Below are 27,511 nucleotides of genomic sequence, written 5' to 3'. Positions count from 1 at the left end.
GAAATCTTTACAAAAACAGAGGTTGTTCAGTTGGCTTACAGACCACGTGGAAGACTAAATGTCATGATCATTCTACTGTTTATTTTTTGGGAAAGCCTTCATAAGTTTTCTGAGTCTTGTCATTTAAACCAGCCAAACCATACCGGGAGCCCCAATGTAAGCACTCGATCTGGCCAAGTCAGAAACACCTCATTTAAACAAAACCCACCACCTGCCATTCCGCTCACACCCGATCAGATACTCCTACAGGGAGAGACGCGAAAGATTTTGTTTCCATAAACACATTGCACTACTCAGAGGTTTTCATCTTTAAATTTAATTACAGAAAAATGTTTCAAAGTGATTAAGCATGTCTGACTTCCAGCTTCTTTTAATGGCACAAGCCAATGCAGTAAAATGTAGAAATATAGTTCAGAATTTTATTAAAAAAAAAAAAAAAAAAAAAAAGAAAAGAAGAAAGTCTCAAGGTGTGAAGTCCTATTAAAAAAGTGGCTGTTCACTTGTAAACAGAATAAAAATGTTAAGAACAATTAAAAAAGTTTCATACAGCTTAAACAAAACCACTTTCCTAAAGCAATACAAGTAATGTTGCAACATCGTAAGAACAGCAAGAGCAGAAAACAAGAAAAGGCAGAGGAATCACATAATGTTACTTAAAATGATAACTTATTTTCAGTGAGAATAGCTTAACATTTTTATTGCTCTGAGGGTAGTGTGTTGACAAGTAAATGTAGTAAATTGTCATAGTGGGACACTAATATGCATATATCTATGTTTTTGCATACAGAGTTTTGTACCTATCAAGAAAAGCATAGGGTCTTTTTTTTTTTTTTCTAATTTATCAAGAACACACAAGATTTTGGCAAAGATGTTTTGTGTTTTAAATTTATGCATCTACAACTGAGTCCACGCTTCCTAGACACGTCTGTGCATGTCTTAAAACACATCTTTCCTCTTCCTGTGGTAAAACAACTTCACAGATGCAGGTGGGGAGTCATAGGTAAGAACTTTGATTCTTTATCAGTATACTTTAATACTCCTTACATACAAAAACTTCTTAGATACAAAACCAAGTGCTTCCTACATACAAGCTAGAAAGAAAAGCAAGTGTCAACATGTTGATATGAAAAATTGAACACTGATTAGGTAGACAGTATTTCTGTAATGACTTCTAAAAATTTGCTGCAAACTCGCACTCTATACTGTTACCAGTTCCCTTTCTCCTTTTTCACTGCACAATATTTTCCCTTTTTTAAAAACAAGTAAAGACACTTTCTTTACCATTTCCATTACACTTTGCTAACATCAATCTCATATTGCTAAGCGTTCTTTCTCCAATTAACATTGGTCCTCCATACATACATCTACCAAAAAATGCTGACTTCTTATTGTCAAAAATGAGTTTTTCAGTCTTATGAAATATAATTACCTGCTGAATGTTTTTATATTAAAGCAAAGGACAGCCTAGGAAAAAAGAGAACCTGTAGGCAGAACAGAAGTGCACAGAGTTCACAGCAGTATTTACAGCTGCCTTCATCTTTAAATGAGCTATTGAACCTGTGTCTTTCAGATGCAAATATAATACTGCGTGCTGTTTTTGCATTTTAATGCAAATTTATCTTATTAAAACATGGAGCTTGTGTTATTTGCTGTTTTGGCTCTCACACCCCTTTACTAGTTGCTCTATGGCCACATATTTAAATGTCTATTAAAACACAAAAGGAAAAGACCCTTTCATGGTTTGAAGATTATATAATTAACAGTTCAGGACAAAGAAACGTGTACAGAATTAATGTACTTGAAATGTAAACTTAAAAAATTAGTATTACGCGCTTAAGTGGGAAAACTCACAGTATTCTCTCCACTTGGCACAGCATTTCACTGAAACGAGACAAATCAGTTTGAGAAATTTTGAACTGAATATGATGAAGTCAGCACAGACTCTAAAGAGGATTTCTGAAGGCTGCTCAGCATTCACCACTGGCAATTACTAGAACTCTCATTTGGCTTGCCTCTTCTCTCAGTTGGAAAAGAGCATTTTGAAATATATAGTCACATAAAAGAAAAAATTAAGGACCTGCTGTGATTTCTTGAGTTTCTTACATAAAAAGGAAATTAATAAAGTTCTGGTATAACAGTAAGCAACTTCCATTGTTCCATCAAGCTAAGCTCCCTTCATTTACTGAACAAAAACTCGTTAGCAAGGGAAATGCATGTAGAATCGGGTGTGTTACAATACTGTTTTCTGGCATTAAATATTTTCTATACTTCCAGTTAACACTCATCCTAAAAAAATAAAGTAGAGAGAATACTTCGTATGGTTTTGTGATAGAAATCTGAGTTGCAAGGTGCAGCTTGAGTTAAATTCACACAACACAGTAGTTTATTCATTAAATTATATTACAAATGCAATTAAACAGTTTGTCATCAATCTACCAGTCCAATGAAACCTCTGCACTAAGTATACAGATTACAGAGTCTGAAGCATCAGCCTGCAACTGGAAACTACTGCAAGCACTGGAGTCTGATACTCCCTGGCTGTACAGTAAGAATAGCAAGAAATTTGATTTGAAGTAGCAACTCGTATAAAACTGGCCTTTTGTAAACACTGTGTACTAGGACTCTGTCCTACTACAGCTATTAGAATGTGATGGTTTTACAAATACTATATTTTAATACAATATTGCATACTGAAGAGATGCAAATACATTCAGAGGAAATCCTAAGTCAGCCTGAAACTAAAAAGAAACCTGGGATGATGTTGCAAGGAATCAAGTTGCTGCAAAGAAATGCGTGGACATTTATGGTATTTGTCGCAACTTGCAGATAAACAGTTGCTTTTCCTCTTATTTCTCATTTCTATCTAGGAAAGGGGTGATATTGCATTTTCCTTTGCTGTTAACAAATGGTCATGCCTAGGCCAGGCATTACAGGAAGTTTTTCTATGATTACGTCCTTTCCTGAGATCAGACAAACAGGGAAGAGTCCAAAAATCCTCGTGAAGGCATTTGTGGCTCTTCAGACCGTGCTTGAATGCAATATGCGTGAACCCATTCAACTGATCCACTTCCTCTCATCAGCACATTTTGAAGCACTACTCTGATTTAGATAAAATTTATTTCCACTAGAAAGGATGCCATATCATTTAAACCTTAAAACACTGAAAGGACTATCACACTACAAAAATAACCATTGTCACTTCATCTTCAATTTGGCTGTTCCAAATTTTTTCTCCACGGTAACGACCATCTCCAATTATGAAACACTCTTTTCCCTGCTTTGAAAAAAATAAAAAAAACTCACGAGAATTGATGGATTCCAGGTATTCTGAATTTAAGAACAGGCTTTAGGATATTTTGCTATTAGCAGCTGCCATCTACCTCACAAATGCAACTTTTTTTTTTTTTTTTTTAAAGATAAACAGTATTTAAGGTTCTAATTTCAGATGCTACAAATAACACCTGAAATACTTTCCAAAAAAAAAAGTCAGAACAGAAATGCTATGCATTTTTCATCTGTTTACTAAACAAAGTGCAACTGAGCCCTACACATCTGATAGTATGTACAAACTCATTATGGCTTTACCATAAAAACAGCACGCAAATGGGTCTGTACAATCAGAGGGATGAGAAATGTAACGAATAAAACTCTGTCAAACAGTTGGCAATAGAATAGTAAGAGCTATATTACATTCTGTAAACCTTGGCATACCACACTTTACATTATGCAAAGAGTCAATATTTACAAATCCATAGTGGGTGAAATAATTAACCCCCTAATGTAAATGATGATTTTGCAAAGTGCAGGACAAAACCAGTGCTGTTAATTGCAAGTCCTATGCAAGCAAGTTATACTAAAGTCTTTACTACTAGACGCTTACCTGGACATTTCTACTGAGGATTTATAGGACTGTGATGTTTAGAATGAAATATAGTATGACACGGCATTAGGGTGCATTTTTGAGGACAGCAATATAGAAATTAATAAGGCAGCATGCTCAGAACAAGTTTAAGCAGCACTGATGTTAGATCCCTAGTGGCAACTATATCAGTTATTGTTAATGTTAAAAATTCAGAGTGCAACATAGAAGCCTCTTTTAACATAAAAAATGTGCAAATTTTTCTCAAACAAAACAAAGTAACATAGCAAGGAAGATACTCTACTGAAGAACAGTTTTTAAATCACAGCAAAGTAGACCATCTTCTTTCCAAAACCATCTACAAGGCACTAAGGGTAGAAAATGACAGGTAACATGAAAGACCAAATGTCGTTCTTCAGTCAGGTCGAAATATGGGATATTTTGGTAAGAATTCTATTAATATTACCTGTTGAAGGAGGAAAAAAAGACAAGAACAAAACAGTAATCAACAAGGTCAGACCTTCAGAACAACCTTCCATGCAACATTAGCTAGTATATAAAACTAAACTTGTAAAAGAATATTACTCAGCGTAACAAAGCTGTAGGTTCAGTCACTTTGACATACAGAGCTTACAGATGCTTGACTTTTTGGGGACAGCCATCCCTTTTCTTTAGGCTAGGCTATCTCCGTGGTTACACAAGAAAGCAGATGACGGAATAGAACAATCACTAAATATTTGAAATTCTCCTCTCTTAAATGGACTATCTTGGTTAAGCCGTTATAAGACTAAGATCCAGAAAAAAAATAAATAAGAAAACAACGGTCCAGACAGAAGTCACACTACTGTAAAAATGCTGCATGTCTGCACCCAAATGCCGAATCAAAGTAATCATAAATGGTGATAGAAAAGGTGCTGAATTATGCAACGGTGTGGGAATCATACCAATGTGTGTAGTCCCGGTGGGTCTCCTTTGTTACAAACCACAGATCTAAGTAAGTGTACCTGCAGCACGCAGGTAGAATTGTTATCAAGAGAAAAAGTTAGCAGTGACAATTTCTAATCTTCATTTATGCTATGGCTAGTCTTTAAAAGTGGCCTTCACAAATGTCAAACAGCTGCAGATTTTCTGAGATCACTCAGGTGAAAGCCTAGTAACTTCAGTTTCTCTATAAAATCCAAGTAACATTGAATACCAAATCAGTAACAGAAATAATACTTACATACTCCATCATATTGCTAGTTTCGCATTTCCTTTTACTCAGCTTCCAGTGCAAACCAAGCTGAGAAAATAATTATTAGAGGATTAACATATACCACAGCATTATTTTCATAATAATGTAACACAAATTAGCGATATCAAATTACTAGGATCTGAAACATTTCAGACACTGACAAGATCGGTATAAAGTATGGAATTATAATAAGATGGTAAAATTCCTACATGTCAATCATGCAAAAAAAAAACATACTCTACTTTAACATGAAGAAAACAAGCACTCTAACTTTTCTTACCTTATGATATAGTCTGTTATTTTCCCATTCTAATAACTTCTGAATTGATCTTCTAGTCTAAAAAGTAAGTCAGAACTGTATTATGAATGGTTCAGTAGCCAGCCTCATCCAGAAGAATCTTACTATTGTATTTCTGGCTTAAGAATCGTTTAAAGTAAGTTAGTTTCATAGAAGCAGAACCAAGCAAAAGAAAAATTGTAAATGGAAGCCCTTTCACTTCAAGTCCCCATTCCAGAACATCAGATGATCTTCAGAAAAAAGAAAAAAAGATTTTTTTTTTATGTTAACTTTGCACTACAACTTTGCCAAAACACTTTTAGTTATTAAGAGAGCCTTTTGAATGTAATATTTTTGTCCACCATAGCCAACAAAACAATATCTCCTATCTTCTCTTGGCCGAATACCGCACTCTCTGCAGGTCAATTACCGACAATACAGTTTACAGACACGTAGTTTCCAGGTTTTGTTAATGAAATTGTTATCTGAATACTGAAAAATTTCAGCATCACAGAACTCCAGCTCATAATAGAGCCTGTATTTTCCAATTCCCAGACACCGAAGTGCATACAACCTTCACGTTCTGCTCTTTAAACTTTCTTACACTATGGTCCAATTACAGGCTTGACTCTAATATTAAAACCAGTTTACAGTGAGGCTTATAGCTACGAAGACTGTAAGCCTTCTTCTATACCTCTATTCAGAGCTTCCACAATACTTACAATAGTCCATAAGATCATGGCAACCATCAACACATGAAGGGGAAACCCTGGATAGAAGATATATCTGCTTCCTCGGTCTGTATCTACACTAAGAACCTCATTCAAGCAGAGCAACCCATTTCTAGATGTAACAAGGCATTTCACTTACTGGGGGAGAAGGGAATGTTTGGGGAGTTTCAGTGATTTTTAAGGTCACAGAAAGATCACTGTGACAACCTACTGTAGTTCCTGCATAGTATTCCATTCACTGATTTCACTGATAAACCTAACAATGGATGCGAACCGCACCACCTCCTTAAAAGAGATACAGAGATACCCAAATTATTCCAGTGATGAAGCTATTCTCAGAGTTAAGAAGTACATGCTGTGTCTTGTTCCAATTGTTTTGAATTTCACTTTTTTTTTTTTCCATTTTGCTGAATGGGTATACATGGACTGGCTGCGATGGAGTTAATTTTCTTCACAGCAGCCTGTATGGTGTTGAGTTTTAGATCTCTGACTAAAACAATGTTGATAACACCAGTATATGTTCTGCTCTTGCTGAACAGTGCTTGCAGATCGAGGACTTCTCTTTCTCCCTCTGCCTGCCCAGCATGTAGGGCAGGGGTGGGCAAGAGGCTGGAACAGCTGACCTGAGCTGACCTGTTCCGCACCAGGTAACAGGTAACTCAGCAATAAAACTGGAATCATCATTGCCAAGAGACTGACTGAATGGAAGGTGAAAAGAGATTTGCCTTGGTATCTTCTGGGTTTTCTTCCCTTTGTTTCTCTACTCACTTATTAAATTGTCTTTATCTTGACCCATGATGCTTTTGCTCTTCAGATTCTGTCCCCCATCATTCTGGAGGGGTGAGCGAGCGAGTGGCTGGTGCGTGCTCTGTTACTGGTTCAACCACCACAAAAGAAAACTGAGAACCACCTTATCCTTTTGATTCTTAGTGATGTAATTTCATCATATATACTTTATGCATATTTATACTCTTGAGAAATATTTTAATGTTTTATACATGTAAAACATTTATAATGTTTTATATGTAATAATATTTTAATATCACATGGGCATTTATTTAGATTTTTTAATACCACGGAGATATTTAATGTGTTTTAAAAACTACAAATATTCCATCTCTATTTCTCAAGCACACATCTCTACAATGTAGAAAAAAGCAGTTTAAGTAAGTTAAGTCCTGTAACCTTTCAGTGATATAGAATTCAATAATGAGCAGTTTATCAAGTGAAGATATTATGCCTTCAGTGACAAGATTTCATTTTTTGATGCCAAAAAGTGTTTCTTAAGCCCTTGTAAAATTTTGGTGTCCACTTAAAAAGAAAAAGTTACCTCCACCAGTTCTCACCACTCAGAAGGGCTATAGGACATATAAGGATCCGACAAAATCTAACCTGAATGTTTTACATAGGATTTATTACATTTTGCTTATACAGGTATGCTTCACCTCAGCCAGTCAATGCTACTGTTATTTTCTTAATCAAAAATTGGAAAGTTTGGCAGAACACTTCTGAAAAGCAGTATCCAGTCCTTGTTTTTGCTTTGCATTTGTATCAAAAGCATTAAGTACTATTTTTTAACAGTTATTTAAACAGTTAAAAATTGAAACTGTTTAAAAAAATATTTAAACTGTTAAAATATCTATTTTAACAGATATTTTCCTATATTTAAATTGAAAAGTGAGCAGTTGTGCTTTTTTTTCCCCTCACAGTGCACCCGCATACTATCACAATTCACATTTGTGGACAATAAAGTTTTATGGCTTACAAGTCTTACAAAGTATACAACTACAGAGAATATCATTACACTATACCTATTTATGTATTTCCAAAACATTTGTTGCTGTGATAAAGCTATTCTAAATGTAAACCACAGAAGCAATTAGGATCATGCTTGCTTGATACTGACACAGTGCTTTTAAGAAGCATCATTACTTTGGTGTATTACTTTGGAGCTGTTCTGCTGAAGGAAAAAAAGGAACTCTTTAAACTTCCAGAATGGAAAATGAATTTCTGTTTATTCTTAACAGAAAGAGCACAGTAAAGTAAGTTAAATAAGCCACAGCTCAGAAATGTTATGGTATTTATTACAAATAAAAAAAGTTAGTTTGATTGTAAAAATAACTATCTGGAAGAGGGGAGAGAAGAGAAAAGTAAGTTTTCATTCCAGTTCATGCAACCTTTGAGGGTCAATGTCTAGTTTTGCACCCAATTCAATTTTTAGAGCTTTAAAAATCATGAAAGTTTAGGTTACCATATAGTACACACTGTTCTTTTAAGTGAGTTTGAATGTGGTAATCTAAGGTGTAGCTAATCCTATCAGCAATTTGGTATCATTTACTTCATTAACAAATGTATTTTTTCTATTTTCTAAGGCATGGAAAATGGAATAAGCTTTGAATGCAAGTGAGATAAAAGGAGTTTGGAACAGAGATGATACTATTAAACATGATTTAATGTTCTCAGTAATTGCAAAATAAAGAGAATAGGACAAATGAAAGATGTACTTACTCTTTTGTTAAGACAGACTACAGGCCACAGGCTACAGCCCAGTGTGCAGCAGCAGCACAGACAGCCACAGAGCAGCCATTTTACATTGACAGGGAGATTTTTTCTTAAACAAGCGTTTACACGACTGATGCTGGTCTTGAATTCTTCTGGAGCAACCTGCAACAGAAGCACTAAACTTCAGAGGAAAGCCACTACATGGGTATTTTCTCAAAAACTGTCTGTACAGATTAAAATGTAAATGAAACGTAACGCCGTTATGCAGTATGACCCCCATCTTCTAAAACACTGGTCACACAGGGGGTATGAAAAGTCACTTTCCAAAACCCAATTCATTTACAATGCATGCTTTGCAAAACCTTACATTAAAAAAAGCTCAACATAGTTTAGATGAGCAGCCTCACCCATATTGGTTGTACCATTAATAAATCAGTTGTCTTGATAACACGTTGGCCCCGAAGAAAGTGTGCAACATATGCACTGGCTACACTGACCACAAAAAAAAATGAGAAAAAAAAAAAAGAAAGAATGAATGAAGGATATCTGGTTTCCAAGGGAACAAGTAGTAATATGTAGTTACTTTGTAGTAAAAACACTGTTGTTTGAAACAGGAAAAAAGGATGATATCGTCCAAAATACTTTCATACCAATGCAAGTCTACACTGTGCCTGGGTGAAGGTGGAACACAAATTTCTGATGTGGTCCACACAGACACAGGCCTGCAACTTTACTTGTGGTTTCTCCCTGAGAAGGAAAGCCCAGAACATCACGTAGCCTATTACATTCAAGGATAAAAAGCACATTTTGTATGTGATTATGAATAAAGCCTAGCTGTTGAAAAAACAACTTAAGAAATATTCAGCCGAGTCTACTCAGAGGAGTATTTTCTGTATGTTGCCACTGCAGAGTCACAGTGGAAAACTGCATCAACTATCAAAAATAAGCTTTCTCTGATGGTAGCATATCTTAAAAGTGAGAACACTCGCCTACCCACATGCCCCGCATCTGTCATCTCTCTACCTTACCTAAATAACTTCAATCTGACAAGTCAAACGTGGATCATGGTATTAGACCAAACTTGACTCCAAGATGACACTCTTAACCAGAACACAATCCAGGGTTCGGCTGCTCGAAGCAGAATAATCAGATCCAACTTCAACAAACTTGAACAGTCAGGCACAACAACTCCAAAAGAAAACTTCTTTCCTAACTACTTGCCATGCTGAAGAACCCTCTCCCTGGGATTAGCCTGTATACAAAGCTGTTCAACTTCTGCATAATCCTTCCAACCACCAAGCCCAACTCCGCTCAATTTAATTCTGCGAGCAGGGAGGATAAAAAAAAAAAAAAAAAAAAAAAAAAAAAGCTGTTATGACAATGACTCCTTTCACTAAAGAATCAAAACCAGCAGACAGGAAGTGGCGAGGATCTGATTCTGCTACCTCCGCCTATTCACAAGAGCTAAATTTATTAAAGCATTGAAGGAAAGGGAGTAAGTAAATACAACATCTGTTTCCTAGCCATTCAGATCACCATGCAGTATAGAGTCAGAGGTCTTCTGGGTTTGTACGCTAGCCAGGCCTACAGCTAGTACCATACAAACATCATTTAACATTGTGATTATTTTATAGCAGGAATAAATACGCAGCAACTATTTCTTATGCAATTATACAGACTTAATTCCTTTCCTCAGTATTGAAAAGATTTTATTTTATTTCTTTTTACACAAACAAACGGAGCAAGTCCAAAAATTTTCTTTAGCCTAAAAGAAACATCAATATTTAAATACATTGGCGACAAAAGTACTAGTTTAAAAAAATAATAATCAGCGAAACAAGCAGTGATCCCATACATTGGGACATTTTCAATGAACAGGAAAAAATCATATTGTGATACAGAAACTTAGCTTGTAGCTTGAAGCATCTGAAACAAAAGGTTTTGCAGCTCTCTGCCAATGGCAGCTCTTATATTCAGGATGCCACAAACATCCAACGGGTGTGGGTACATGTGAGTAAGACCATTTCACCTTCAAGGTGGGAGCAAGTTTTGTAGCATAGTCCTATCGGGTTGGTTGTATGCTGCACAAGTGACATTGCACAGCTCCTGCAGTCAGACTTGTTTACAAGTAAACTGAGATGATGCATTTGAACAAATTGGTATCCTTGATTCTTAAGGAAATTTACATGTAAGTATGGTCCTAACATATACACCTTTAGTAAATCTTGAAATTTGTACGTGTCATCCTATCTATTTATTTGAAAGATAACTTTTTTCTTGACTCCTTTAGCACTTGTGCAGTGAATTCTACTACAAAAAGAGAATGTTCCCTTTTCTTGCAGTCACAAAGTTGACTGGACCTTGACAACACCGCATTTCACCCCCAAATACAGCTGTACAAACCTACTGAAGAGAATGCATTTGCACAATCCAGAGTTCAATTTATCAGCAGGAAACCTTATCATCAGTGATAACATCCAACATGAAATGAAGACAACCAGATCACAGCTGGCAGAAAAATTAAGAACCTAACAGGAAAACACTGCCACAGTGAGGTTCTCTACTTCTCTGCCACTTCTAAGGCACTGGTCATATCAGTGTAACAGCCTGATGCTGCTAAGTAAGAACATTCCTGATGTATTCTTGTTCCAGTAGAACCCAGCACTGCAAATGGCTAAACTAGAAACCAATTTTAGATGCCTCCAAGAAATACAGATTTCTACTTCAGATACTTCGGTGTGCTACTTACTTAAAACAGTATTATCAAAGCACCACTACTACCTGCTAATGCGCCAATTACTCTCTTAGCTGCATCATGAGATGGAATTAATAAAGACTGCTTCAGCTAACCTAATCTACAGGATTTATTACTTCCTTTAAGAAGCTTAATCACAAAATATATTTGTCCATTTGTCAATGCATCTTCATTTGAAGCTAAAGGAAGCAGTGACCATGATAAGTTTCATTCTGTGATAAACAAAAGCAAAACAGTTTTGTTCCTCTGGGCTTCCAGCTCAGTAACAATTAAGCATTGTTATGCAGTGATGAAGAGTAAAATATCTGTAAATAAAATAACATTGTATTAATTTAATAAGAAAATGGTTTTCAGATGAAACTGTCACAGAAGAATTTTGTTGATTTTTGGACATAATTTTAAATTTTGTCTTTCTTGCAAATATAGGTTAATATGAAATGACCGAACTACTTCAAACAGAATGAACAGTGCCTCTTGTGCAAAGAAAGCCCACTAAAAGTCCAGTTTTTAGTATTTTTGGGAAGTCCCTTGGAAAGTTTCTGTTTGAGTCTTGAAAAGAACGAGATAAGTACATAGCTCCTGGCTGTGCAGTACACCTTGTAAAGAGACATTAGCTCCTTTTAGGTCTTTAAGGGGAAAAAAAAAAAAAACATAAAAGGGAAGGAGAGGGTGTCATAATATTTTACAACAGGATGCAAGAGAATCTACAAACACAGGAAGAAAGCAAAGCCCAGCAGGCCTGATCTTTCTCCTTCAATCACCATGATCACAAACCCTATCAATCACATGTTGCAATGGGATCACAATACCAAGAGCACATTTTATGGCTTACATTTCCCTGCATTGCACAGTTACCTCTGTATAGGACCCTTATTGTTTTAAGATCAGGGCAGGAAGCTCCACTTGCTTTCTTAAGGTTCGCTGGCTCCATCATTTTCTTGTCACCTGGAGCATTGTTCACTAACACACCATATATCACGAAGAATATTTTTTAAAGCTAGGTTTAAAATTCTTGGCAGCAAAGGAACCATCTAAACTTTAAGAACTAGAAGGTATGCTTCGTTTTGGAACAGCTACTAATCAAGCTGCTCTGAAAGCATAACTTAAAAGCCTGTTTTAAAAGAATTTGCAACTCTATAAAATCGTAGCACACTGAATTCGAATTTAGCCAGAATTTAAATTTAGGCCAAAGTCCAACCACATTATTACAAGTTAAATATTACCTCTGTATTGAGTAAATTAGAACTTTTCTTACAAGATTTTGTTAAAAAGAATGCACTCTCTGAAAGCCCAGCTCTGTATTTATAAACCAATACATATTTACCTAACAGGATAAGAAGCAAGTCATTCAAGTTGAATTAGCAAGATCCAATATTTGACCTACTTGGTATTTTCTTTATTGTTTAACTTTCCAGGTATATTTCCAGGTATATTTTCCTCAAATATATACATCTACTCAAACACTCAGGATGTACTTGCATAAATCTTAGTTCTAGGCTAATTTATAACTATCCAAAATTTGCAAAAGATGAGAAGGAGTAAGAAGGGAAGATGGGTGAAGAAGAAGGGGTATTTCATATTAAAATAAATAAATAAATTTAAAAAATAGTGTGAGGTTTACTATCATCATTACATTAAAGGGCAAACTGAGAGTCATGAAACAAGTAAATTCTTAAGACTACACAGTGGCGTAAATCTAAGCAGTGTTTCTGGAAAAAAAGTTTAGCCAGGCAGTTTTATCTATTTAGGATTTTTAACCTGCATAGGATAAAATTTCCATCCCTTGTTTAAAAATCTGTTAAATAGAAGATGAAAATCTACAAGAAAAACAGCATCATAGGGAAGTCTATCAACTGTGCCTAATGGCTCCATGTACACGTTATTAGCAGCTAGGGGTATATTATTAGTATCAATTCACAGTGGACAACAAAGTCATTAAACTGAATGTTACATGGACATTGTGAATACAGTAGGACATAACCTTATATTAGCTATGTACTAATGTGGGCTTACCAGAAACATTTTATGAAAAAATTGTTAATATAAACAGCCACTATGTTATTCATAAATTGTTATTTCATAAAAAGTAAACATTTGTACTTTAAGAAAAAGAAAAGACATTAAAGTGACACATCAGTTGACCGCAATGCTTATTACTATGAATTATTAATCAGGGTATTTGAAGAACACTTACTGGAAAAATCTGAGTTTTCATTTCCAGTAGTGGTAAAGGTGATTGACTGCCATAACCAGAGGAAGAAGCAATTATTCATTTTTTTGCAATTTAGGAAAGTATTAAAAACCAAACAACCCACAGCTGTGGCTTTTATTATCTTTCACAAGAGCATGTGGCAAGCCCTAAGGAAAAAAATTGTTTACTACCTCATTTGATTGGTGCTTTCCCCTTGCAAAATGGAAACAAATTATTTTCAAAGTCATCTTTCTCAAGAAGCCCCTCAAATCCACATATAAAAAGAGGTATCGGGATATCTCAACAGAAGAAGCATCTCTACACACCAAGTGATCTCCATACACCAAGCTCATGTGATTTCTGCTGTCACTGATTAGACCTATAGAACAAGAAGGGTAAACCCAGGTAAGCCCAGAAAAGAACATCCTCTTTTCTCTTTGCTAAATTAAGTTCATGCAGTCAGCTGAACTTTAATTTAAACTTTCGTTATAGATCCTGTAGTAAAGTCAATTGTTCACTGTTTATTTAACAGGAAGACAACAGAGTGGAAAATGTGGCAGGCATTGACGCTTGTGTTAGAAAGCAGAGGGTCATGTCCGCCCCCCCCCCCTTTTCTTCTTTTTAAATACACACACATTTTAAGAGAGAAACAGAAATAAAAAGATGAAATAATCATCCAATCTAATTCTGACATTTCCTGCTTTCCTGCTGTGCTTACTTAAGGAAAACTACCACTTGATTAAAAGAACATGAAAACTTATTTCCAGAGTATTCCATGGTTTTTCAGTGACCTGAAAGTGCTTTCTGGAAAATAAACCTTAGAAATGCCAAGTATCGAGACGGAGATGGTGTTATCACTGGCCTTCACACTAGGCACTATTAAGTCAGGAATATGCATCCTTTTGAGCCCAGTGAGGTTCTGAAATACGGCCAGGGTTCCCAGGTTGTCTTTTAACAACCTTTTCAAACAACAGTTGGACTGCTGTCAAAAGTGTTGGACAAACTGAACACGAGTATTTTACTTGTTAGGCTCAGGGGTGAAAACAAGGGAGGAAACCCCCAGATGGATTTGGCAGCACCAGGAGATGCCAACGAAGGAGGGAAGATGCCACAGCCTCCGGCTGCATTTCAACGTATTGTGACTCAACAGCTACTGCAAGTTAGGCTGCAGGGACTGTGAAGCTGCAGCTGTATGGTATGTCATTGGAGGAAGCAGTAAAAGCTGAGTATCTTTTTCTCACAAATTCTGGAAAAAATGCACAAGGGGACCACAAAACAAAGCACAGGAAAAGCACTAGAGACTAAAACAGTCAAAAGGAAAAATATTCCAAAATTAAAAAGCCTCAAAAATACACAATTATGAAAATAAAACAGCAGAGAATTTTGTTAAAAGATTTCATTAATAGCTACAAATGAGTATCTATTAAACTTGCATTTAGAAACAGAACAAAACTGCAGAGAAATCGAGACTTGTCACCACCAATTTTCAGAATGAAATAATTAGTGTATTTTTGAAAATGTCCTAAAAAACCTACTCAACTTGTACCTTTAATGCTTAACACCATCATGTTTTGTTCCTTTATGCTTCAGATAAAACAAATTCTCTTCCAGAGATCTCTCTAAAAATGAACTCAAGGCTTGACAGACACATTGTAAAAAGGTCTAGTTTAACTTGCCAGAAGCAGCACAAACTCCAGGCACCTATAAAGCAAGGGTAAGAGTTTTGCTTTCATGCAGACTGCCTGCATGAAAGCAGTATGATGCCATATTTAGATCATCAATAAAGACAACAATCATTGCAAGTTATTTTTTTCTGTAGGGACTGGTCATTGACCAGCTATTCCATACAAGACAAAGTTAAATTTAACAGTCCTCAGCGCAGTGCTGGCCTGCCACCAGTTTTGTCTGGGTTCAGGAGCATGTATTTGTAACACAGAAGCCACTGGAGGCACTGCATCTTTCCATTTAAAAGAACAGTTTAATCTCACACTTACCTTCCCTGTCAGAACAGAAGGAAATTCTGTATCAAACTTGTTGCTCAAGCCAAACCTTGAAAACAAAAGAGACAAACAAAATATATTCCACCTAACTTATTTTGGTTCCCTTAATAAAAAATGTAATAGATGTTGCATTTTAAAAAGAAAAACTATTTCTTTTGCCCTTACATTTACTTTATTTCACGAGCTTTCAATCTATGTTTATATCAGATCTTCTATATCATTCATAAGACAAAGAAATACAGCTCGGAGCTTTACTTTAAAACCTTCAAGCCACTAAAAGCAGAAAAGTTCTTTTACAATTGATGGCAGTAAGTTTCCATTTTTGCTTCCTTAAAGAAAGGAAGCAAAAACCTCCACCTATTAAATTCCACTTTTACTAGGTTTGATAATCCTTCTACTGCTATTTTTTAATTCATGCAATTTATTCACATGCAACAGATAAAGCTAGTTATAAAGGAACCCTTCTTAGAAAGTTTACAATTGTACAATTAAAAAAAAGGGTTTGCTCTGAGTTAAACTCTCATGCAAAATATGCAAGGGTCTACACATCGAGCAGTTTAAAACCAACTATGAACTTCAAGAAAATTAAATCTTAGGCAACACTGTTAATGGTGGCTCTTCTCCAGTGAAGCGCTGTTACTGAGCATGAGGTAAGGCTTCCTGGTGACGAGTGACAGACAGCTAGACCAAAGTTTTCCAGAATTTATGAACTTTTTTCCAGAGTTTAGGAACTTCACACACCTACCAAACCATCTGAAATTTCCAAAAGCTCCTTTTGTAGGTCAGCAGGATACTGATGGCTGACCTGGCTTTTTTACTGTATTTGAAGCATGCATGGAAGCAAGAAATTAACTAAGCTCTGATGCCATACCTGCTAGCTGCTCTGGAACGAAAATCACCCATTCTCTCCATCTCCTTGGAAGTTTTTAACCTTTGCAATTCAGAAGTTTAACAGAATAACAACACCTAGCCTCTCAGCTATCTCTATATTTGAGCAAAGCTTACTGTCAAGTCCATAAAAGTTAAATACATTGTACACCAAGTTCTGTCAACCTTGCTAAATCATTTCCTGAATATTTTTGTTAAAAAAAAAAAAAAAAAATCACAGCCAAAAAGAAAAGCATGAATATGTTTGGTACTGTAGTAATTACTGTAGAACCAAACCTTCTGGGGAGAGTGTTTAGAGGCAAACTGACACCTTAATTGCTTTTTACTGGTCACCAGTAAGGATGCCAAACGTCAGTCCTCTGCCATTACCTGATACATACGTACTCATGCGCACCCAGAAATAATTCAGATACCTAGGCCTGGCAATGTAACTTGCTTTGCAATGACATGAAAAATAAACCTTCAAGAAGAGAGAAGCACGGTAAGTTGTGCTGTCTATAGAAACCCAGTAAAGCTAACTAAAATGTTCATCAATGATGCTAGTGACATCTAACAGAGATCTTCAATGGCTAATTTAAGCTAGAGCCTTGACACTTGGAAAAAACAGCACATTGGAGCACTATTTGTGGAAACATTAAAAAAACACAAAGCTGAGACCTTCACTAAAGCATTCATCAGCCTTTGTCTCCTAAGCTGCCCTAAGCACTACAACCAATCACCATCCATTTGTGTTGCTTTTATTCAATGTCTTCATCACAAATTTTCTAGAAGTCAACGTGCCTGAACTGAACACCAGCACAGCACATCCAAGCGAACGCTAAAGCTGTGATTTTAAACTAGTGCTACAAATGCAAGCAGTAAAAACACAAAGGTTTTAGGCATGCACAAAGGTTACTAGTATAAGCACATTTCCATTTTCTGTCAATATCATCTGCAGGTTGGCTTCCACATTTTGTAGTTTTTTTTTTTGTTGTCTTTTTTTTTTTTAGGATGAAATCTTCTGAGTTAATCTAGTAAGGAAGTCTTTTCAGTTTTAAAAAAATACAGAAAACACTAACAACTATATGAAGCATATACATGAGCTTCTTCTTGAGGAATACTGACTTTTCTGTTTATTGGCAGTGAAACTACCTGAAATGATGAAGTTTTAGCAATTAGCAATGGAGTAACTATATAATAAATGAACTACTGGAAAGTTCAGGTAAGACTGTAGAATTATTTACCCACATAGCAGGCTAATTCCACAAGATCATGCCAAAGGTCCACCATGCCATTTCCCCAGAACAGCCTTCAGGCCTTCAAACGGTTCAAAAACTTTCCGAGCCATAGGCAGCATCTTTCATCTCACTGTCACAGATACACTCAATAAGATTGCCACTGCACTACCAATTTCCCCCTAGAATAAAATAGGTTAGTGCTTTCTGGTTTAGATCTATTAAGAACATAATAGCACAGAGGATTTTATTGGGTTAAATTTGAAGGCTGATAATGTCCTGAACCATATAAAAACAGCAACCCTTTTATCAGTTGCAAAATATTCCATTTAGTTATAACACAACCAAGAAACCTCAGTTACAGAAATGCATCTATTTTACACTGACACCCGCAAGTGGCTAGAAGAGTATCAAAGGCCTGGAGCATACTGAAGACAGAATTATGCTACCCTATATCACATTTAGGCAGCAACACTGACGGCTTTAACACAGATTTACTGAAGTATTTCCAGAGGTTTTACAAGCTAAGCGTCTTGATGATTTACCACATAGTTGAGAAGGATTAAACTCATATTAGACGGGGGGCAAAGACTCAAGAGCCAAATAAAAAATAGCTTTTCTTAGAGCAATGGTAAAAGCAGAACATTACATAGTTCTAGAGCTTTGTGAGCATCTATGAAAAAGTACTAAAGTTTTTTTTCACATTAATGTTTAATAAAAGACAAAGTCTTGATTAAGAGATAACATAGACGTTCTATAACAGATTAATGCACAGCAAAGATTGATCTAGCAGGACTTTGCCTATATGTCTTCTAAAATTCAGTATGTTTACAAATTACTATGCAAAATGAAGGGCAGTGCCTGCCCTTTCAAGTATTTAAGGCATCATATTTATTCCTGGGTACGCTCTCTTGAGTTCTTGATTTAAGCTGCACAAGACCCAATGTTTAGAAATTCACCTAAGTCACCCAGATACTTCAGTTGCAGTTTGGCATTGCTACCTACGGGCACCACCGCTGGAACAGAACCAGGATGACATCAGTTTCTGCTGTCACATGCTCTCTCTCTTTCCCTGTTTAAAAGTATCACCTGAGAAAAGCCCCATCACATCATTTTCCCCATTTGCAAAGCGGAGGGAACACAGCTTCTCCTAGGCAGCTGCCCTAAGTCCCTCACAAATTAAAGCCTGAAAGGAACACCCTGAATCATCACTTGCAAGCCCCAGCTGCAACAGGTATCCCATTAGAGCTCCTCACAAAGCATTATCAGGAAGTGAGATCTTCAGTCCCCAGAACTGCAACTGAAATATTCAGGAAAGCACTTTCTTTTATTTAGAATAGACATACTTACAGATGTTTCACTTTTTTTTTTTTTGGTCATTTTGATAGAAATAGCCCTTCATTCTTGTTTGTCCCACTCCTTACTTACAGATGGTTACCAGTCTTACTAGACTACACACGCTAAACCCATTTAATCAACTCTCCTAGGATAGGCTCTGCAGTCTCCTTTCTCCATGGGTCCTTTCCCCACACCTAATTCAGTTTAAGATTAACTTATCTTGAACAGATGAACTCAGATCACACGTACGACTCCATACAAGTAAAGCTGACATTCATCAACAGCCCTCAGCTGAAATTTTTCTTTCTGGTCTACGGCCCTGTCCTATGAAGCCAAAAAAAAAACACCAACCCAACAACTAAAAGGTGTCTTTTCTCAGGGATGATACTCTGGAGAACTAACTTGTAACTACTGGTAGGCTGAGGTCATTTGGTATTTAAAATACGTGGAAGGTGTGTAGCTTGGGAGTAAGAGAAGACAACAACCAAATGTCTTATCACAACTAAGTGCACCTGGCTCTTCCCTAATTCACGACAACACGCTTTTCATCAGCGCCTTGACTGTGGATCCCTGGTGCACTCCTATAGGAAACATAATGGAAGAATAAAACTTAACTTGTATCCAACAATTGAAAGTTTGCAGACTTAAGCAGGAATCACAAGCTGAATGCTAAGGGCAAAAAGATGTTTAATGGCTGTTTCATTACCTCATTACTATCCCTCCCCATATGCTTAATGATGTGGAAAAACAGTATGTCAGAAAAAATAAAACTCATAACTAAGTTGGCATTTGTTTACTGCTATGTTTTTGGAAGTTACTGCTGCTGCTTTGGTGGGCATATGACTCAGTCTTCACTAAAAACGTTTATGCTGAGATATTCTGACACGCCATCAAAGCAACACTGCTATGCAAGAAACAACAAACTTGCACGGAATTTCAGTGGCAAAGAAAAGACATTCACTATGTCACAGTAATTCCTCTGTGCTAAAATTCAAAAGCTTGCTGAAAACAGTAACTATGATGCCTAGTTTTTTTTTTGTTTTTAAAGCTAGAATCTTCCAGAGTGAAAGAGCACTGAACAAGATGAGCATAAGTTTTGCTACCTGCTTTCACAAACACTGTGAGAAAAACAAAACAAATACATTTTACACAGTCACTCTTACCATGCACAGAGGTGAAGGGTTAGCAAAACAGTCAGTGGAAAAAGCAAGATCTTACTAAAGCGATTCCTGGAATTTATATTTCAAATAGCTGGATACTGCAGTGTAACTGTGTTAGGGTCAGAAGCTCACTGACAAGGCTACAGGAATAAAAACTCTCATGCAACAAACTAATACATAATTTGAATCTAGTACTTTGGAAGTATTTAAGAGGAATGCCCATGGAAAGCTGGACCAGAAGATGCCCCTGGAATCAGAGAACATCCCTTCTACGTAGAACAAGGGTATCCAAGCAGGCCAGTGTCAGATGAGGAACAGAAGGCATCTGAAACAAAACAACGGTATTGTCTTCTCTTTAAGTAACTGCTTTTCTTTCTTTCTCCCTTTTTCCCCTTTATTTAAAAAGAGTGTCTGACTTCTGTCAGGACAGAATTTTTTATTAGCAACATTCTAGACAGGCTCAGAAAACAAACACAAGTTTTACTGAACGACATGTCTCTCACTTCAGCAAGCAGAGCAGGTTGCTCCTGAAGCCAACTGATTTCAAAAGCAGCAGCATCTGTGTGATCGGACAGTGACAGAATTTCAGAGCGGGTACACACTGATAACCAGAAACTCTTTTTAGGAAGCCAAATATTCCCCACTTATTAAGGAGGTTAGGATTATATACTATAGTGTCCAGGGTTTTTTTTTTTTTTTTTTTTTTTTTTTTTTTTTTTTTTTTTTTTTTCCCATTTTAACTGATAATGTCCACTAACTGTTTTTACTAGTTCAAGGAGATTTTTTTTTTTTAAATGATGCCATGAACTGATGAAAGAAAAGCTGCCTTCTACCAGCAGGCAGGTATATCTGTTACAAGAAACCTAGGAGGAGTAGAAGAAAGGGAAAGTAAGGTGGATGAGAATTCAGGGCATACATTCTAGCTCATGTCTCCCCCATCGCTTAAAATCATTACTTTCTTTTGATGTAGATATCATTAGTTGACAGCTCTTGGAGATGCTCCCGCCCATCCCCAAAAGATGCTGGAGCCCCAGAAGAGCTTTAAGTACCATCACTAATACACAAAAAGCATCACAGAAGACAAAGCAAAGAGGTGTGTAATGTTTTTCTGTTTAGTGCTCAAAGAGAGAGCTAATAAACGGGTAGGTGCTATTCTGAGCATTTTGCTTGTTACATCCCTCCTTTAGTTAGGCCGCATGCTCTGTGGGGTCAGGTCTGAATGAAAACTCCATCAACACAAGCAAGCACACTGCGGTGCAGCACAGCAGCTACCCACTGGCACTAGCTCAATGCAAACCTGATTTAGACTTACATGACAGACACCGTACCAAATCCAACATTAGTTCTCTTAGGATGAGAGAGCCTTCCCCACCTAGAGCTTTGCTGCAGAAAGCTAGATCACACTGCACCTATTCACAGAGAGAAATGTGCATTCTTTTATGCAGTCCAAAGACAGACCCAAAGCAACACAAGCTTGATGGATGTCTGCGATACAAGTTCTGGTACCTCCCTCCTTGTCATGTAAAGGAACATAGCCACCACTGAGCTGTTGTGGCTGTATTTTGTTATACTAATTCCTCCACTTGTTGGAGTAGGAATAGCGAGAAAAACAAAACCAAAATTAAGCAAACTTCGCATCTTTATGTCAGTTTGTTCATCCTGTGTCCCACCAGTTTCTGTGAGCAGAACACACTGCAGCTCTCGTTACATCCCAATGACAAAAACTGCTTAAACCCAACAAAACACGCAACTAACTTTGGAGATAAATTACCACGCAGCCACGTGCCTCCTCTGCAGTGCAGCACGGGGACTCCGTGGCTCCGCTGTGACAGAAAAGGGTTACGGTACAATCCCTCCAACAGTGCCCAAACCTTTGGGCTGGGCCCAGCACCGTGCGGGTTTCCCTTGGTTCTGACAGAAAACAGAGGAGGGAGCCCCAGGACCACCACGGCTGGGCCCAGCGGGGCGGGGGGCAGCGGCCCCTCACAGCTCCCCCCTCACACAGTCAGGGGGGTGCATGGCTGGGGCCCGGCTCCTCCTCACCCCCTGCCCCCCCAGGCTGGCCCCTGCCTTCTCAGGCTTGCCCCTATCCCCTCAGGCAGCCCCCTGTCCCCTCACACCGCCCCTGTCCCCTCACAGCCCCCACAGGCAGTCCCCTGCCCCTCAGGCTGCCCCCTGTCCCCTCACACCGCCCCTGTCCCCTCACAGCCCCCTCAGGCTGCCCCCATCCCCTCAGGCCGCCCCCCCTCCTTACACGGTGATGTGCCCGGCGCCCCGTACCGCCACGGGATCCGGCGCATCGCGGGGCCGGGGCAGCTCCTGGCTGCGCACCACGGGCCCGGACTCCTCCTCCCCTTCCTCCCCTTCCTCCTCCTCCTCCTCCTCCAGCTCGTAGATGGTGTCGAAGTCCGCCATGTTGGGCAGCAGCACGCTCATCGCCAGCCCACCCCCGGCGCGGACCGGCCGCGCGCATGCGCAGTGCTCCTCCGGGCGGGAGGGGGGGGGGAGAGGCGGGCGCGCAGGCGCACTGGCGCCGAGCCCGGCGCCTCAGGTGTGGTGGCGGCCGTGAGGCGGCGCGCGTCCTTCCCGCCTTTTCGCAGTGGGGCGCGAGGTGAGGCTGAGGGGGAGTTAGAGCGGCGGAGGCGTTTCAGCGGGTTGCCGACGAAAATACTGTTTTCAAATATTATTTTCAAACGATTCTCTTTCTCTTTCTTTTTTCTTTTTTTTCTTTTAAATTTTTGTTGAGAAGCGAGTAAAAGAACATCTCAGACTGTTCTCACCTGTATGCAGGTGATTATTGTGAAGTCTACAATTTAAGCGTTTAATTTTAAAGTTTAAGCACTTAAATTAGTCCCCTCCTGTAAGTCAGAAGTGAGCCAAAGAGAAGTATTGGTGTCTTGAACGGCAAGCTAGGAATCAGAAATAAAGTTCTGACTTTTTTTTTTTTTTCCTTTTACTGTGTTAGTGAAGGTATTCTGAAGTGATGTATTTAGTTTAGTGTGTGGCCAAATCTGAATTTATGTTTTAGAGCGTCTTTGAGGAAGGGAGCTCACCTATCCCCTACCTGAGGGGAAGAATGGGTTTCTGCGCCTGTCTGCTATTCTTGAGAAAGAATTTTCCTCATAAATTCTCTTTGCTGTTTTTCAGGACTTTCTACAAAGTAGCAAAAAGCAGCTGATTTGGTTTTGAAACTCTTTGCTGATTCCAAAATCAAAATTGTATGAGCTACGTATGAGCTTTATCTGTGCCGTACACTTCTATTTCAACATTCTGCACAACTTACATGGAGTTGCAGGTAAATCACATTCTGATGCTTGAGGAAAATAAAAAAACATAACTGAGGTAGAAGGTTTTTGTTTTTGTTTTTGTTTTTTTTTTTTCTCAATGAAATTATATGTTCTGTTTTGATTTCATTAAATGGTATGAGTAAAAAAGTAATATGAGTTAAAGTAAATTTATTAGTAATTAATATTGCGGATGTATTGCAGAAGAAGTAAGTGTGGGGCAGAAGGTATTTTGCTGTCATTAATCAAGTGTTAAAAAGTTGTCCTATAAAAAGTTGTCCTATTTAGAAACAAGTTGAAAAGGTGAAAATAACACTTGAACTGATGATCTAAACTTTTTTCTACTCAGCTTCCATTCTATACTTGAGATTACCATTCATAATCCATGGAACGAAAGTCTTGAAACTGCTGAAATAAAGATTTGTACGGGTTATAATAATGTGCGGGCTTTTATTTTATTCTCAGTTAAAGTTGGGATGTTTACTCTTAACTGATCTGAAAGTCAAAAACATAACTTTTAATCATAGCTGAGCACACTGTAAGAAACTATGTGTTTGATGCAGTGCATCGGTATTACACGTTTTTCATACTTAGCTATTATCTTTGTTCTTGTCAACTTTGGCAAACTGTCCAGGAGAAAGGTAATGCAGTTTAAAATATAACTGCAGGGAATGTAACCTACTGTCGTTTTGTCCAGTATTTCCTGTGAGAGCAAGCTAAATGTAGGATCTTGGGTTCAAGGTTGTATGCTGTTGCTGAGCAGAAGTCAGACAGTCCTGGAAGCATTTCAGAGCAATCTGTGGAACAGTTAGAAATGCTGTCTTTATTACGGGAACATTTTCCAGCACTATACCTACTGGAACTTTAAAACAAATAAAAGGGAAAACAGTTGCTTTATTTTCTTCACGGTGATGCAACACTTAATTTGTCAAGGGTTTGTATGAGTATTTACACTGATTTTGTATATCAGCAGTGTTCCTATTTCTTAGAATATTTTTCAACTGACAAGTTTAAAGTGAAGAGTTTTTACAGGTGCTTCCCTGCTCAAAGTAATAATTTGAATAGAGTGCAACAGGTCACAAATTGGGCTTCAAACTCTTACCCAGATGGGTATCATGTGTCATCATCTTAATTAGATTAAGGCATGGTTGTAAGGATAGTTGCTGTACTTCTTGATATAATTATTTCATCTGGACTGTGGCTTTGCAATGCTCCCGTTAATGGAATTGTGAGTATATCAGCAGTAAGAATTTCTTGCATTTGAAATACATACGTTGATTTTCACAAGGAACAGCCTCTTGGTAACCTTATAAATTGAAAGATCCTGTCCCGACTTGCTAAATCACGTGTGCTTTTGAGTGTGTATTTTTTAAAAAACTAGCAGAACTCTGGCAGTGATTTTACTGATATTAGGTACTTGGATTTCAGAATAGTTTTCTATAAAAAGTCTTGCTGCTGAAAGTGAGACGAGGGCGGTCTGCTAGCTTAATGACCAGTTAGAAAACAGAAAAGAAAATGCAGTAATAAGGACAGTCCTCACAGCAAGGAAAGATTTGTAACGGAGTCCAATACCACAAATGCTGTCAATGTATAATTAGGAAAGGGAGTAGGAGGGTGTCAAAGTTTACCACTGATGTGTCTTGCTGGGTGGATCTAAGGAGGGTGAGGGAGTTAAACCAATTTCAGCCTCGTTTTGTAAATTTATGCCCATTGCTCTGTATAATACCAAATAATGTTAGGGACAAAAGTAAACCATGAGCACAGGCAGTTCAAAGTGGCTGAGAGTAGTGCACAGCCTGCTGATGCAACTGAGAGTAGAAGGGTCAACCTGTGAAAGTTGTAGGCAGGGGCTGCACATGGTCATGACACTGCGCTACCGGCGTGAGTCTCAGCATAAAATACTATGTGACCTCTTTATAATGAGTGTCTGAGGTGTTAGCAAACCAAGAAAGGAAGTCTCTTTAACTGCAAAAGATACTTTGCTATACTAACTTCATATTTAACTACTTATACTTCTTAATTAATAGGTTAATGTCAAAGTTCAGCTGAAGCTTCTGTAGATTTTTTTTTTTGTGGGGGTACTCCTGGCAGGAATAATGACTATCTGAAGTAAAAACAGATCACTTTAAAAAAACGTGTTTTGTAACTGTACTTTGTATTTAGAGGATGCATGCTTAATATTGGACTTCAGATGTAAGTACTCTAGGGAATGTTTTCAGTATGATTTATCAAGAATTAGGGCTTCTCAGGATGAAGTATTTAGATGCTTTACTTTCGCTACTTTTTTTGGAAGCCATTTATTAGATGAAATAATTTTGCTGCAAAAACTCAATTTGTGGACAGATGATTGTCTCTGGCAACGTTTATCCAAATCACTACCCTGTTTTGGAAGAAAAAGCGTTCTTAGGTCTGGCATGAAGCACTAAAAGAGTGCAGGAATGGTAAGAGTTAAACCAAAGCACAGTATTAAATAGAAGTGCTGTGGAGAGGACATGGAAAGTGAATGCTAGTATGGACCTGAGAGATACTGAGTCTTCTCTCAATATATATTTTCATTGTTTATTTCATAAAACTTCATCATAATCATTCAGAAGGAAGAATATGCCACAGATGATCTCATGCTGTCATAATTCACTCATTTCAGAGACTGTGCTTCAGCCAAGGAGGAGGTTGTTGGAGAATAGGAATATACGCTTGCAATTTTGAGAATGTATTTAGGACTTGAGGACCTGACTGGGGTTTAGAATGCCCCCGTTCTGCTACAGCAGAAATACTCTTTTTAAAAAGAGTGAACAGAATAAACAGTATTAGACCTCACCCATAAGGCACCCCATTTCCTAGTCAGTTAATGCATCTGACATTGAAATTAGATTCCTCTTTTTTTTCTGAGAGGGAGAACAAGTTCAAAGTACAGGCTTTTGAAAGCTGTGTGTGTTGGCTTTATTTTATTTCTTTGCTTGCCTAGCATGTTTTTTCAGTTTCTAGCATGAAAAGTTGTGGAAAAACTGAAATAGACTTGTAGAAGAAATCAACTGGTAGGATGTGGTGGTTAGAAATGAGGTGTTTCTTAGTACAAACTATTTCCGTTAATGTAAGCCTTATTGTTTGATGTAAAAAGAGCAGTTTTCCTAAGAATGGTTTCCATTTCAGTGACACTTGAGTTGCTGTGGAGAATTTACCCTGGCTGGAGTCAGGATTAACTTGACACAGGAGCAAGCTAAGCTGTGGTAATGTCAGAACATTGGTGTTTATGCTTTGTAGTGCTTGGCAAACAACCGCTTTCTTGCAGTGCTGTTTTCAAACCTGTTCCAGCTAAGCTGTTTTCTTGACTTCCCTGCATGTGCTGGGCTGCTGGTGATTTTTGTTACCTTCCAAAGGGATTTTTGCACTTTCTCTTGTACCAAGAGGGGAAGATGCAGTAAGTGGTCCCATCTGAGTGCATTATTCACATCACATTTAAAGAATTTGCCATGGAAGTAAACAGTAAATCTGTATTGGAATGCACATAGAACTGCCCACGGACAAAGGCTGAAAGTGATCTGCAAATATGTTAAATATGAAAGCTGCAGTCTATCTGTGCTGCAGCTATCTGGCCAGGCTTTATACAGGACAGAATATCAAGGGGTGCTTGTGCTGGACGTGGGTGATGAGCTAGACATCAAGAGGACAAAGGTCAGTGACTATACACAGCTATGTGCTAAAGAATGAGAGTCTGTTCTCTTTTGCTAGAGGCTGAGAGCCCTTAAAACTGAACTGACTACTGTAGGAAGAGTGTCACCTTATCAGGCAGCCTTCTGCCCCCTTCAAGTCTTGAACCTGCCAGCTGCCCTGTGGTGCTGGCGCCTTCAGTACAGAGTCATTACTCAAAGCCTGCCCCTGGCAGTTGTGTGTTTCTCTGTCCAGATCATTTGCATTCAGGTACTTGTAATCAAGTTCTGACTTTTCTTCTGTGTGTCAGCTTTTCCTTGTATACACCATTTCCTCTTTCATATCCAAACACTTCTAATTCCTCTGCCAGTACGTGGTGCATAAACCTTGCTATAAACCACAAATTTGCTCTGCTGCCCTTTTACTTAAG

General features: G+C 37.9%; 1 protein-coding gene across 2 annotated transcripts; it reads right to left on the bottom strand.

Moving 5' to 3' along the window:
- Positions 1 to 169: 169 nt before the first annotated feature.
- Positions 170 to 22,585, bottom strand: CHIC1 (cysteine rich hydrophobic domain 1; the record flags this gene model as incomplete). Of its 2 annotated transcripts, XM_082770614.1 has the most annotated exons (6): positions 170 to 4,325; positions 5,082 to 5,141; positions 5,374 to 5,430; positions 8,610 to 8,765; positions 15,544 to 15,598; positions 22,404 to 22,585. In XM_082770614.1, the coding sequence occupies 6 exons, from the start codon at positions 22,583 to 22,585 to the stop codon at positions 4,275 to 4,277; spliced, it is 561 nt and encodes a 186-aa protein (XP_082626740.1). In that variant the 3' UTR covers positions 170 to 4,274. The 2 variants fall into 2 exon arrangements, with proteins under 2 accessions (XP_082626740.1, XP_082626741.1); XM_082770615.1 differs by lacking the exon at positions 5,082 to 5,141.
- Between the last annotated feature and the right edge of the window lie 4,926 nt (positions 22,586 to 27,511).

The sequence above is a fragment of the Aythya marila genome (assembly GCF_965140915.1).
Source record: "Aythya marila genome assembly, chromosome: 13".
NCBI classification, from domain to species: domain Eukaryota; kingdom Metazoa; phylum Chordata; class Aves; order Anseriformes; family Anatidae; genus Aythya; species Aythya marila.
The sequence above is the reverse complement of the archived record's forward strand: the minus strand, read 5'-3'. Positions and strand labels throughout refer to the sequence as shown.